At 41.4% G+C, this 15,567-nt stretch overlaps 1 protein-coding gene across 4 annotated transcripts in view; it reads right to left on the reverse strand.

Moving 5' to 3' along the window:
• Positions 1–15,567, reverse strand: part of NPR3 (natriuretic peptide receptor 3) — a 49,971-nt gene that overhangs the window by 18,520 nt on the left and 15,884 nt on the right. For all 4 annotated transcript variants that reach the window (XR_010426799.1, XR_010426800.1, XM_064642224.1 and 1 more), the window contains exon 4: positions 3,785–3,920. Coding sequence is in view for 2 of the 4 variants with exons in the window: in XM_064642224.1 (XP_064498294.1) it covers positions 3,785–3,920 (136 nt within the window). In the remaining 2 variants the exon portion in view is untranslated. The remainder of the gene's footprint in view (positions 1–3,784; positions 3,921–15,567) is intronic.

The raw sequence follows: 15,567 nt of genomic DNA on the forward strand, positions 1-15,567 counted from the left end.
TGTAACCAAGGAAAAGCCCAGATTAACCCAGTATTCCCTATGATTTTTACGTAAGCCAGACTATAAGAAGAAAGGGGGGAAGGCCTTCGCTCTCTTTCCTTCCAGCGACTCGGAGGTGCAGGTTCCCTGCTGTTGAGTCTGTCGTGTTGGGGAGTGAGGCCTGGTAAGGCCTTGTCAGCCTTGGGAGGTGGAGGTTGTCAGTGATCATTCCAGAGCGACTTTTGGTTGTCCCAAGGAGAGTAGTGAGATATTTCTTTGCTAACTTTTTTTAGTTGCTAGATATTGGGCTACTAATCAGGATATATATATACATATTTTATTTTGGTTTTGTTCCTTCTCCCTTCCCCCTTTCCTTTCCCTTGTGAAACTGTATATATATTTCAATTGTATATAACTGTAATATAAGTGTAAATATATTTATATATATTGCTTTAGCTGTCTCTCTCTCGTTTCGGTTTTCTTGGTTGTTTTTCTCCCTCTTCTCCCTGAGGTTTGGCGGGGGGGGAGGGGACTTCTTGTGGTAAGGTTTGGAGACTTGGCAGGGAGCCAGCTTCAAACCATATCAGAGCCGAACACCCTGCTCAGAGCAGGGTCAGCCACAGGGTCAGAAGAGAAGGATGTGCAGGATTTTATCTAGTCTCTAAACCTGTGTACACAGGTCAACCACAAGGTCAGAAGAGAAGGATGTGCAGGATTTTATCTAGTCTCTAAAACCTCCAATGATGGAAACTGCACAACCTCACTAGGGCAACTTGTTCCAGATGTCACAAGGAATAAACACATCCTTGGATTCAGTCTGAATCTCTTCTTACAATCTCTGTCCTTGTGTAAAAACAGCATGGCTCCAAATTCTTGCTGTGTAAGTCTTAAATTGGTTCTTAAATTGGTTCTTAAAAGCCATCAAACACCAATTAACTATGATGAAGACATCATGAAGTTGTTGATATGTTTTATCACCTCAGATACTCTCAGATGTGATCCTCCACTGCCTGACACCAAACACAGCTATTTACACATGTGCAAGGCAAATAGGTACCGCTGTATATCCATGTTACACCAACTACATGACCAGAGAAGACACAAAGCTGTGGAGACTCAGGCTCTCAGCGATGGTAAATCAGAAGAGAGAGGTCAGATATTCAGTCAGAGTATAAATTCCCCTCAATGTGCCTAATGACAGTGAACATGCAACAGATTAACACATCTTCATTCATCCTGTCTCTGTTCTGATTTAGAGATGATGTCAGGAATGTTTTGACTTGCTGCGACTTTCAAAATATGTAGTGGTAATCAAAGATTATTGTTGAGCATCTGTTTCGTTATAACAAGATAGTAATCAAACAACTGTCAATTCGATTACTGCAGGAAAACAGAATGGGTGTAACAACCACTTGGCTGTGAGAGCACTGGAAGAAGAGCCCACTATGTCCTTGCCTACACAGGAATTTCGATTCTGAATCTGACAGGAGCTGTTAACCTGGCCTAAGAAAACCAAAAATTTTTGGAAGTGGGTACTAAAATTATTGAAACTCAGAATTCCTATGGGATTTTTTTTTTTTTTGGCAGGAAAGACTAATTTTTAATTTTTCCATCTGAATCAAAACAGGTAGTTTGGAATGTTGACATTTCCTGCAATGTTCTTCCTTAGAAAACATAGGTAGGAAATTCTGAAACAACCTTGATTGAGAACTGGATTTGGATGAAGGTGGAAGGATTTTATCTAGACTTTCTTTTTGTTCTGTTATGTGAGATATATACAGATACATACAGAACATTTTGCTACTTTTCCAGAGGAAATTCCAATTAATAGAAAATAGTCTCCACAAAATGTGCCCTGCAGTCACACCAAGGTGTCATTAACAACGCAAGCAGTAAGAGACCCTTTGATCACCTCAGACTGAACCCCTCCTAAGCACATGATATCTGTGCAGTTGTGGCTGGCAGATGGAATGCTGCAGGAAGCAGCATCCTGATCCTCTTGGGAGTCCTGATGGGTCAGACCAAGCTGTAACATGAGGTGCCAAGGAACTTAGATATCTAAATGTCAGCAGTTGAATTAACGTAATTAATGAAACTGAAGTTCTCATCACTGAGGCCTGCAAAAGTTGAAGGGAATTATAAAGCCTCAGTCCTGCAGCAGAGCCTGATGGGTGTGTGCAGGCACTGCACTCTGCAATGCTGCAGCCACCACAGAGAAGGGTCTACTGGAAGAACAAAGGGACATGACCTTCCTAAAAGGACTGGATTGCAAGATATCAAATTAAAGGCCTCTTCCAAAATCAGTTTTATGTCCAGCAAAATACCGCCATGGGGAGGAAACGGGATATGACTTACGTGGTGTTTTGACCTTTTCATCTGCACCCTCACAGCCCAACTTTACAGCTACATTTTCAGAATAAGTGTACACAGATCAGCAATCAACAACAACCTGGTTTTCACAAGTGAGGAGAGAGAACATTTTTTCCTCCTGGCTGGTTTTACACGCAAGGTGTGAGAATCAACCATGTAAAACCCCCATGAAGCACATGGTCCTACAAAAGACTCACATGGGCACGCCCAGCGGGTGGCTTCCTGGAGCACAGAAACAGGAGTAGAGAAAACACAGGCTGTACTGGGGCATTTGTTCATACACAGGACAAGCAAAGACTGAGGCAAATCCCTAAACATTAAATTCCCTCTGTTACAACAGACTGTTTTGGGAAGCCATGGATGTGAAGAGAAGTAGTGGGACATCAAGCACAATCTCCAGCTGGTGGAGGGCTTCTTATGGGATGACTGCAACCAGCACAATTTAAAGCAATCCCTGAGTTCCCTTAAGCTGCCCTGGGTATCCTTTTGCCTTCTGTTCAGGCCACAGTTTGAGAATAAAAACTTGGTTTGGAGCTGCTGCCCTTCTTGCCTTCCTACACAACATCCAGTGTGTTATTAGAGCTGAGAACCTGGCCACCAGGGTTTTTCTTACACATTCAAATGAATCATTCATTTCTTATCTAGGGGAAATGTTTACTTCTCTTAGGCATTTCCATAGGAAATCTTGCCAATCCTACACCAAATGACTGAAGTATTACATGAGATGGATGGCAACATCACAAAGAGACGGATGGAAATATTTTAAGAGATGACAGATGAAACCAATAATCCTCAGTTTCTTTACTACAATTCTTACCTGGAAAAAGCATTTGCATTGCTTTGCATCAGCAAGGTGATACACAAGTGCCATTTGCACTGTGGAATTGTAATGTCCAGGATTAGGCACAGAAAGGCACAGTGGTGTTCAGCTGCTGCCTCTGAGATAACATGCACAGCTCCTGAAAGGAGGCTGGGGGAAATCCTTCTAGGGCCCAATGGAGTCCCATCAAGAAACACAAAATAACCTTAATCCTGGCACCTGCTTGCTTCTATCCATTCCCAGGCTTTTAAGATAAAAAAGTGACATGGAAAAAATGAGGCAATCTCAGAGCTAATAGATGAACATGAGTAAAGCGAGCAGATGTAATCTTTTCAAAAACAAAGAAGGAGCCTGAGAAAATTATTGGTATTTCTTTACCACATCAGTGAGGGTCATTAAATTATTAGAGTACTTTGAACTAAGTAAGACCTCGACAGGTGGTGCAAAAAATAGTCAGACAAATGAGGTATGTGAGCCAGCCTTAAAGATGTACGTGGTTTCATATGTTACTTCCCTCTCATTTAAGAGTGGAATAGGCATGGGTCCTTACTCTGCACGTAACAAAGACCTGAATCCTTTTGACTCCAAAATCTGGAATGCCACAGTAACTCTTACCTTCGTATGTTCTGTTCCGTGTTTGCTGAACAATTTTTTCCCCATCTTTCTTAGTGAAACCAAACTTCAGGACCTCCTGTAAAGCTAGAGCATAAAGAAGAATAGCATCATGGAATCCTTCCACAAACATGTTCACCTAGAAAAGAAAGAAAAAAGAAAAATAGAGCAATGGCAATTGACACATTACAAATATTTTTTCCCTATGGAATTGATTCACTAGAGGGAATCTACAAATTAACCACAATGACTAATTTGGAGAGTTATTTTCTCAACTGTTGGAATCCAAAGGAATGTGTCTCAAAAAAACCTCAGGGGGAAAATGGCAACTTTTGACCCATTTTTAAAAACAGTTATCCACTATCTGCTATTCTGAACACTCAAATCACACTTTAATGTTGTGTCTGAACAGCTCTGCAGATAGGGAAGAAATTCACAGATCACAGTTCCCACGCCCAGATGCACAAATTCTGCACTTAACCACGTGAGATTCTGTAAGGGGCTAAGCACCCTCATCCCACAGCAGTCCCACTCCCCTTGTGCAGGGGACTTAGCACGTCTCAGGACCGGGAAGTATGTTCTGTCATGATTTTTTCTGGAGAGCACAACTGGTGTCTTTGCTTGTTTAATGATTACCGCTTCCATTACTGGCCCTTGTTCAGCCAAGCATCTCTCCACTAGCAAATGAGCAATGGAGAAAACTACTTACCCTCTCCAGCAATGTATTCTCTGGAACTGCCAGAACTTTTCCCGCCTGTCCTTTATAGTTTTTTCAGTAAGTGACACGAAATGAATAAAATGTTGTCTTATAACCCTAATACAAAACAAAACTGCTACCTACCAGCTCCGCCTCACATGAGTCTCCATAGGCAAACTACAGCTTTTGGTCTGTATCACTGAGTAAACAACACTTAAAAGCTGAGCGCTGCAGAAACATTACAGGTTTGCTCACAGGGAGCCTGATGTGCTTCAGTAGTGAAGCAATAATTATTGCAGGAGCTGAGTTCAGATGGAAGCCCATCAGAAGAAGGAGACACACACGACTTGAGCAGCACAGGTATTCCTCTTCTGTAGGCAGCAACTTACACATCAGCAATGCAATGCACTCACTTTATGACAGTAATTCAAAATGAATTATCTTTTCAGCTGCAAGAAAGATGTTCCCATTCACTCAGAGTTTCACTACAATAAAAAACCTCCTGACATCCTAGCAGAGGTGTTAGCAAGGATTGTACCACATTATGAGGTCTCTTATTGCCATTTCCAGTGAACAACTCACCTCTACAAATATTGCCCTGGATAGAAAAAAGATAGATTTAGGATATCTTCCACTTCAGTGTATCTAAACAATTTAAAATGCTAGTACATAAAGTGTCAGTCTAACTCTCACAGTTTTACCTGGACATCAGAAACATTCAAAGACAAAAACATGCAGCCAGTTAAGTAAATAACTGCTCCATAGATAAAAAGTATTACATAGTTGATTGGTTAAGCCAAACTAATCAAACCCTGATAATGTAATTACATCCAAGACATTCCTTCACTCTTAAAGCACTTGCCAACAGTAAGAAGAATTTTGGAATTCTTTACTGAATATTACAAAAATTTATACTGCTCTTACATTTAAAACTAGACTTTTAGTAACTCCAAACTATATTGCATTAAGAAAATGCATTACAGTTCAGGGAAAGAGCCCACAGCGCTACAGGAGGCACAGACAGCTCAGCTCACTCTGACAGCCAAAGACTAAAGGGCAGCTGCAGTTATTCTGAGCTAAGGAGAGAAAGCATGAAAGAAGAGGTGAAAGTCAGGCTTTTAGTGGAATTACAAGAGCTGATGGACAGAGTGCACACTAGGACAGGCTTTGCCAGCAGGGGGTTTAACTTTTCAGAGTTGAAAAAAACCCAACCAAACCAAGAAACCACAAAGCTCGACAACTGCTTCATGTGCCAGTATTACAGTCCAAGTGGCCTGTGGATGATCAAACATGGGCTTTCTTTACGTGACATTCTTTCTCTAGTCTCTCTAGTAGCTCTACCTCCCTGCTGGCTGATTTACAGCTTGTGGCTGGCAGTTGTTTCAAAGAAAGCTATTTGTCACTTCCTTTGTCCATGGCAAAGACCTCTCAGCGTAACACAGCAACCTTCAAAATCCTTTTTGTCAGCTAATTTGCTCAACCTAAAATCTAGTCATGCCACAGGCCTGGAAACACTTCTGTAGACACTGCAGATCTGCCAGATAAGCCCTGTCAAAACTCAGTTGGCAGTTTGGGAGATTACTGCCACAGCCTCTTGCCAAAGCCCCTCTTGGCCAAACCCCCTGACATCACATATGAAAAATCACATTAGAAAATTGTCAGAGGATCATCTATGCCACTGCTCAGTTGCTGAAACACAAACCCCAGCATTTTATCTTATGTTGCCAAGGAAGGTGAAACTGTGGGTAATTTATGCCATTTAAAATCTTCTTCTAAAAGAGTAATAGTTACTATTTACAGGTGAGATTGCACCTACACTCCCCAGCCAAATCATCTGCTGGGCACACCTGCAACTTCTCACATTATTCCAGAAACATGTTCAAGCACCAGTTCTTGAAAGGGGATACTGGATACCATGAGGGGCATAAAGTTTTTATGCATATCATCTTGCTCAATCATTTAGAAGTTTCCATAATTCCACACAGAACATGGGTTGCACGATGCGAAGGACAGAGGAACATGTGAAATGACAGCTACAGAAAATTTTGAAGGGATTGCTCCTTGCTGGTGAAAAGAGTTAAAAAGGGATAGAAGAAGTATATATTCCATGAATATTTCAAATAGAAATCAGAGTAAATATGAAGATGTCTTCACAGGCTGCTTGAAGGTGTCCACGGTAAGTAATTATGTGCGTGGTTCAACCTTAGACACTCTTGGGATAAAATCTACAGAGGGTACAAAATCTATTAGAGGTCAACTACTCTTGTAAGTAAGTAAAAGTCTTTTAGTTGAGCTCTAATAAAAAGTAGAAAATTTTGATTATAGTATTTTCGATTTTCATTTATGCTGCTTTTTAATCACAGGTGCAAGCTGAGCTTCACAACTTGCATGTCAACTAAAAAATTATTGTCCCTGGCTCCTTCTGCACAGCAGAGCCACCCTTCAAAGTGGCAGCAATGCCACTGGCAGCACAGAAGCCACCAGGTTTGCTGAACAGCTTTGGAGGCTGCAGTATAAATACATGGAAATGTCTTAATAAGAGATCTTCCATATTACTTTCAAATCCTATTCAAATACCTAAAAAGCAGGTAAGCTAACTCCACAGCTAAATAAGATAAGCACACATACACCCCTTTTATTTTCCTGCCTTTCTACTCTAAATAATCCTCTTCCATCGGGGGAAAAAAAAAAAAAAGAAACAACCTCTCTCAATGGAAATCACATGAATAAATTTTACACAGTTCAAAGTTATAGTTCCCCAAGCAGCTATAGTGTGACCACACTATTCATATATACCAAGGTGTTAACAGCATACACAGCAATGCAAAATACTACTGACATGGAAGAGAGCCAAGCTACAGCTATGCAGGACACATAATTTTCCATATCCTGCCTACTAGCTGTTAAGCAAGCTTACTCTCTCCCATCTGGAACTGCCCAACTCTGAATCACAGCAATTAATACCACTTCAGTGCCAGCTGGGGAGCATCATCAGCACTTTTTCTCTATTGCAAAGGCAAACAACTAACATTTCCCAAACCTGGTCTCTGCATCTACTTTCCAGTATATCCACAGTGATTTTCAAGTTGTCAAATTATAGTTCCAGCCAAAATCAGTGAGGACCTTGCAGAACTGCAGAGGGTTGTACCTAGACTTTTTGCAAAAATCTTATCAATTTACATACTTGACATGATGCTCAGGTGAGATAATGCCCACTGAAGTCTGCCTTCACCCTGGTTTAGATTATTCCACACATATGAAACTAAGTAATCAAGCATGGAAGTTTGATCCTATAAACATATGGCACTCATCTAACATCAGGATTATGAATACTGTAAGTGAACCTCATGAAGTTCAGCAGTATTGTGTTATACTGTAAAACTATAGCTCAGTAAAAATACGGCAACAAAGTTCAAATACAGCAGCTATATTGAAAAAAAAATGCTATGATGTATTTTAAACCAATCTCATGACAATCTCTCAGGGAGGTGGTGCAGTCACCATCCCTGAAGGTGTTCAAGGAAAGACCGGCACTTGGTGCCGTGCTCTAGTTGACATGGCGCTGGATCAGTCAAAGGTTAGACTTGATGATCTCAGAGGTCTTTTCCAAACTAACTGATTCTGTGATTCTGTAACAAGCTTGTTCACAGACTTCATGACTATGGATTTCTCCATAACACATCTTACTATTTAGGTAGATGTCTTCCTGCTATCTCATGCTGCTTCAATAAAAGTATTTTTTAATATCTCAATAAAAGTATTTTTTTAAGCAGTTGCAATTAAACTGTCAGTGCTCTCTTTTTAATCCTTCTTCAGCAAGCCAATTATAATTATGATCCTTTATTTATGAGCTTTTCTAAGAAACCCTGACGTAGCTAACTTTTCTTATATGTATTCTTGTCAAATATCTTCAGTTGTGTTCTGCTGACTCACTATCCAGCAATACACTCTTCACTTAACTCTGGAGCAGGGACTTTTCTCTTTGATATCATTTGTTGATGTTGCACATTCCCATTTAGGACATTGCCACTGCTGCTTCTGTTGTTCTAAGCACTGGGATGCCCAGAGGGGCCCTCAGAAGTTCCTCGATGAGTTTCTATGCCCTTGCTCTGAGCTGCACAAATCCAGAATAAGGTGCTCATGATTCTTATACAATAGATGATCGACAGATAGAAACGATTCAGGGTTTTTTTAATCATTCTTTTTTAAAGATAAAACATCATTGTTACAAACTGATTTTCTGTTAAACTTTTAGTTTATAAAAACTCAAGTCAAACTCTAGGTGGAACTGAGATGTAGACTGAGAATGTGAAGGTGAGGGAAGAATATCCCTACACTTGAGCGTTACCTGAGAATAGGGGAAGTGCATTTCAAACCAGGAATATCATGTCCAGTTTCAGCTTTGCAGTAATTTATTAGTCCTACAGGCATAACACCACCACGTATGATTCTGCGTGTTACCACCATAACAGGATTGTCACAGCCCTCATTTACATACCATCCACCTCCTCAGATCTTCATGTGATTTCTTAATGCCACGATGCAACAGAAACTCGCAGAGCTCCCAAACCTCACCTATTGATAACAGCTACTTCCATACATCGAGATTGGGATTTCAAGGACTCCCAAATATAACAAATGCAAAGCCAGAGGATGCACTCATAGACAGTTGTCATAAACAGCATGCCTCTAGATGCCTGCAGACACAGATACATGACTAGACCTGTTTCCACAGAGATCACATCACTGTGGAACCAGCCCAGCAACTGGAAAAGAAGATATAGCTGTAAGACAGTTAACCAAACCTGTATGTTTAGATGCCTAAGACCGAAAATACAGCCTGTTCACTTGGGCAACCAGAATGCCCCTCTAAAGGACCTTAGTGCTTCAAAGAAACAGTAAAAGGAAAGGGAAAAATAATTGAAACATGTGTGTTCTTCAGAGAAGGCCATTTCCTCAATATTTAATTCAAAACTGAAAGAGAACATAGGGCATTACGCCAAATTCTGGGCAATGCAGCTGTAGCCAAGGACAGCTTCTCGCTATATTCACTGATATTCAATCTCTATAAATACACAAATGGGCACCTGCTCAAGAACACATGAGGGCAGGGCCCAGGACTTTGTTTTCTAAAGGACATATAACTGTCCAAACATTTTTTATTATTTGGGGCTGGAACTCACATGTCTCCCTAGAAAAAGAGGATGAGCATTCCTCAGTGCAAGGAGATGTCACGTAACAGTAAAATCTTGTGCATATTTAAGAAAGATTTATTCAAGTACTATTGCATCAATTTCATCTTTCACAGGGAGACAGTGTTTATGTGGAAACCTGCAAGAGATTTTTCTTATAGGGGAGCATGTCACCTTATTATGTGAATTCTGCAAACTGAAGCATATACTCCACTTTAAAATTCTAGCTTAACAATTTAGCACCTCAGTCGAACAAGACATCACTTCCCTTTAAGGAAGCATCTTCCAGCAAGGCTGTCTGGTTGTGTCCATCTCCTTTCCAGTTTCCACTGGTACAGTAGTAATGCTGAGTGCAGAGGAGACGGAGGTGCGTGCTCCACCTCAGTGCTCTGCGCACCAGGCAACGAGGCCCCAGTGTGAGGACTTTGCAACTGAAGTGCAGGTTGAGGGAGACTGGGGAGCAACCATTGCTCACAGCTCATAAGCCACCCTTCTCCACCATGAAAGAGCCCGCATATGGAAAGATCCCTGCTTTTTTTTGCACTTTGTTTGATTTGGACACAAAGACGGGGCGCCGCAGCTAAACCTATTTCCTTACGGGTGAAACCATGCCTTTGCCTGCCTGCACTGTTCAGATATGCCTCTGACCAGCTGGAACACGAGCTGATGTGCACTCCAGGCATGCCAAAACACTGCTACCCTGGCTCCACCAAGACAAGAGGATGCTTACTCGAGCAGGACCGAAGTACCACTAGTGACAAACTCTCAGCCACTTTAAAGCCAGTTTTGGACCAGAAGCCTTTTATTCCACAAGAAGGTCTGCTGAAATAAATAAATTAACAAAAAGAAAAGTATATTAACAAGCAATATCTGTGATTTACTTAAAAAAGGCTGCCAAATTCATGGAGTTAAGGGATTTTGTCAGTGAAGGTTATTTTCTTGCTATGAGGAGAAAATTAACCACAAAGCCAGCTCTGTCTTGTATCTAATCCTCATTCTTCAGTGTTTCTTCCTTGTTTTTCCTAATAGCCCATTCTTGAAAAACTGCTAGATTTACTCCTGGTCATCCAGCTGGGGCAGCCACAAGTTGCTCTATTGTCTCAATGGTGAACTAAAGCAAAAACCTATTCAGTCCCAGGCTGCAGGGTGGCTGTGCTGTGCAACGTCAGCTAAAATACACCAGGGTACAGTAACAACTGAGATGCAAGGGTATGGAGAAACCCATCCATCCCACTGCCTGTGAAAGCTGCCCATTCTTTGTTTGTTTATTGCTTCCAACACTCTCCTATGTTATCTAGAAAATAGCTTTAAACTTCCAGTGCCTGCTGCCAACAGGCCAGGCAGAAATTTCCAGATAGAGACAAAATGAGTTCCTTCTATTAAACATAGACACAGGAATTGCCACCTCAGCAGAGTTAGAACCTTATGCACTGTCTGTTCACATAAAGGGGCTCTTACTGTCACTCATTTGCACAAATTTTGGACTCAACCCACAGCCTTACATCACTGGATCTCAGACCTTCTCCAGACCTCCAAGGGCATGGCCAATGCAGGGGCAGGCTGGGCTGAAAATTGCTCTGCTCCAGGAACAGGATGCTCCTGTGGGACCAGATTTTCCCCTCTGAAAACCTGCATGGGATTTATTTCTGGCTCTATCCATCATGTTCACAGATTCCTTTTGCAAGCTGCTACCAGCCATTTTACCTCTCTGTGGTTTTGGTTCCTGTAGCACCTTTAGTATCAGCCTCAAAGGAGAACAACTGATTTATCTAAGGAGCAGCACTGTTTTGTACCAGAAGTGAACTACCTACAGAATGATCATTTAGGGGAAGCTCTCCTTTATGTATGCTTTGCACACATTCTATTCACCTATGTAATTTAGCCCTAAAGGGCTGCACGTCACCTATCAAGGAAAAGGATAGAATCAGAGAATATATGTGCTTGTAGTTAATGTGATATGCCCTACATTCATAATACATCTCTAATTCCAGATAAACAACTAATGCAAAGGGTGTCTAGCACAAAGCAGTATACTGTGACTGACTAAATACTTAAGGGATCTTAACCATAAAAGGTATAGCTGCCTTTTTTAGAATTTCCTGCTTTCTAACAAACTATGTGGTCATTCATGTGATGAGTTACAAAACTATGTTCAGAAATCATACATCTAGTCACAGTGGTGAAACATGAAAGATATTAAAGAAGTTACTCTTTTCAGCTGAACACACACACACAGAAATTACAACATACTTGTTTTAAATAGATTTTTCTAAGGATTCCCATTGGTAGTCATTGTAATGAATGCTTATGTTTTAAGTTAGCCTTTAACTTGGGACATATTAATTGCAGATAAACACCTAGTAACAAAAAACTACCAGCCCAGTCCTTTCATTACATATTAAGTTTTTAATGTCAGTGAGCAAGATTGTTTTTCAAGCAGGAACATATCTCAGTTTTTCAGAATGACAGTCACTCATCTGAAAAAATCAGTTCCACTTGCTAAAATAAGTTAAAGTGGTTTAAGAAATGCAGAGCAAGGACAAACAGGAAAGACATTTTTTGTTAAATGTTTATCCTTGTACAATGTGCAATTGTTTTGGGTTCTGGATTTCTAAGATTACCATCAAACCACGGAAATCACAGACATATTTTATTTTCCATAATAAAAATGCTCCAGATTACATCAGTTCTCAGGCAAAACTCAGAAAAATCACTGTATCACTGCGGAGACAACCCATGCATTAAAACAATTTGCCTGTGCTACACATGCGGGCTGGTGAAATCTTCAGTGGGGTAAAAACCACATCTGATGAAAAGGACCATTTAATTTCTGCTTTGCAGCAGATTATCGAAGGCTACCCAGCATAGCATTTGATTTAAATGCAGTCTTAAGAGCTGGCTAAACACGAATGATTTAGGCACAGCCAAAAAAGCACGGCTTAGTTCGAAAGTATGCTTGGAACTGGAATTAGTCATCTAATCTCCTTATTCAGTACCAGGCAAAAATTAGGCACACAAAACCAGGATTCATAAGCACCAGCATCCCACCTCACCCCTGCCAGCAGAGGAGGTAAGGAATGAGGGATGGATGTGACCTTGCTACTCTCACATAGGCAGGTAACAGCTCCCCACTGCAAGAACATGCAGTCAAGCCTTTACAAAAACCCCACAGGGCGTCAGTCCTTTCAAGTTCCCTGCCCTTTTTTCATCTAAAAGCCCTGGGGCTACTTCTACTGTGCTAGCAGGAGAGAAATTCAGGATGAAATCTCTGCTTTCAGGGAATCTGAACTCCACCCTTCCCTGGCCCTCTCTGCAGGGCATCCTGGGATGTAGGCACTCCTAGAGCTGAAACCCAGGTGCTGGGGAAAACCTATGATGTGCCAAGACCTGGGGAACCTCTGGGCTGACTGTCAATAATTTGCCAGAAGAGCCCACCTGAGGCTGAGGTTGCCATGACAAATGATCCTTTTATGAAATACCAGGGTAAATAGGCATATGAACTTGTAAACTTTAATGGCATGGAACTAATGTAAACCCTCAGGCTGCTATTAATCATGCTTCCATACCAAATAGTTTAAAAATTAATTACTTAGCTTTGTTATTTTCTTCCAGATAGTGGATATCTGATGAAAGGTGTTCAGCTGACTGATTAACTACCCCTTTGCTGGCATACTTGCACTAGCATGGGAAAGGATAGGTGCAGCAGCTATGTCAGAAGATATTTATGTGTACCTATCAGCAGGCAGTAACGTTCCAGCTACACATCTGAAACATGTCCTCCCACCCTTCAGCAGCAGCATGATAGTTAACACCTCCAAATTTGAGTATTTGCAGGCCCTCCAAAAAAACTAAAACCTCACTCTCGTAGCTTCTTGCTTCCTTATTGACTGATCCCTGAGATCCTACTTGATTTTGCTTTCTAAGGTATTGCAGAGTCTGCAGGCTGATGGGCTAACTGGATGCATTGTACAAATATGTGTCCCATCAAATGTAAATGTCCTCCTGTCTAGTGAAATGCCACCTTGTTCCCAGCCACAGAGTGCAGGGCATCCAGAGCTCCCCACCTTCCCTCCTCCCATTGTCCTGTGCCCCATTCTCATGCCCCTCTTATTCATTTGCTCTGGGACAGAGACAGTCCTTGTCTCTTCAATACGCCTTGATATATTAGTTCTTTTTAAAATGGGCTAGATCTTTTGATTTTTGTATCAGGCTTCTCTTGCTAATGAAGAAAGAGAGAAGAAAAGTTGTGAGTATCCTCCTGTGGGTTCCTACGCCTCCTTGCATGCACAAAAACACCGCTGCCTTTATCCACCCAGCCCATCCTCACAGGCCAACTACATTACCCCCTCTGCATTTGACAAATTGCTAAATATCCCCCGGAAGAAGAAAAAAACCAATCCATCAGAGCTGGCAGCATGGTACACTCATCTCTTACAGCACAGGAGCACACCTGAGCCCTGCTGCCTGCCTTTGCTCTGCCAACACTCCTGCACTGGGGTGCTTTGACTCACCCACGGGGCTGGCATACCCTCATGTTAAAAAGACTTGTCCCCCTGGAGAATGAGTCTGTCTCAGAGCTACATTCAGGTTGCTTAACCTCAGAGCACTCAGCCATAAGACATGAACACGCTGGCACAGCAGGAGATCACAGTTGTTACTGACTGCCATCTATACTGTTTCTCAGGAGATTTGTCATTTGAATACCACAAGGTTAGACCTTGCCCCACTCTCATTCAGGATCACTTTCACTGTATCAAAAATGAGTTCAGGAAAGCTTCCCTGGATCAACTCCATGTGGGATCTGCCACTGTGGAGGCAATGTCTCCTCTGCTCTCAGGCTCTCAAACAAGGAATACACATTTCTGGCCTTGAAGAACTGTCCTTTTTTTATGCCCCTGAAGAAAACAAAGTATGTCTCCTTCCCAGCAACCCCTGCCACCCTCCTTCTTCTTGTAGAATCAACTCTCTCATTTAAACCGTTTGCCTCAGCCAGAAGTCAAACACTGAACTCTTAACCCAACTTGTGTTACCACAGTGTGAGCTTACTGGCACAGGTGAGGTGAACCATCCATGGCACCCAAGGTATTTGAGGCTGGAGCATCCCCTAAGCCATCCTGCAAGTCCACTACTCCCACAAAAAAACAGCTTCCAGCTGCCCACCGGAAGCAGCATCCTGACAAAGGACAGGCTCATCCAAACTTTCTCTGCATGCTTTGTTGAGCTGAGGTTTTTTTCATAAGATATCCAGGAACAGGAGTCATAGACAAAGGTATTGGCTGCTAGAAAGTCAGTTAGCAAAGGTATTTCATCTTTTAAGTGTAATTTTATGCTAAACAAGATACAGTCTACCTTTTCCTTCATTCAAACATTTCAGAGCCAAACCTGAGGACCATTTAAATATCAGCATCAAAAATCCTATGATTTTACATAAAAACAACGCCTCAATGGGACAAATTAGCTTTGGATTATTAGCAATGCAAACAGCATAGAGAGGCATTAAAAACAGAAGCAGGTTATGAACTTGGTAGGAAGACACACTTTTCACACTTTGAAAGTGGAAAATAAGGTGTATTTCTAGCAAGCACTTCAAAGGGAGAATTCCTTACTCATAAATGTCTGAGTGTCTGTTTAGTAAAGTGGAATGTGAATATCTGTGAAACCCAAGTAAAAACATGGGGCTATGGAAAACATACAACATGTATATGAAGTTCAACTCTAAACTTTTACATGCCCAAAGAGTTCAGATGTTACTATTTTCAGATATACATACAGTTTTGTACTATCTCCTCCATGGCTTAAGACAGCCTCAAAAAATATGCTTAGATAGGCTAGAAAAACTAAACAAATCCACTGGAAGAAAGAAGAATAATTTCTTTCTTTTACTGTCTTTTATGGCA

Source organism: Pseudopipra pipra, chromosome Z (genome assembly GCF_036250125.1).
Source record: "Pseudopipra pipra isolate bDixPip1 chromosome Z, bDixPip1.hap1, whole genome shotgun sequence".
Taxonomy (NCBI): domain Eukaryota; kingdom Metazoa; phylum Chordata; class Aves; order Passeriformes; family Pipridae; genus Pseudopipra; species Pseudopipra pipra.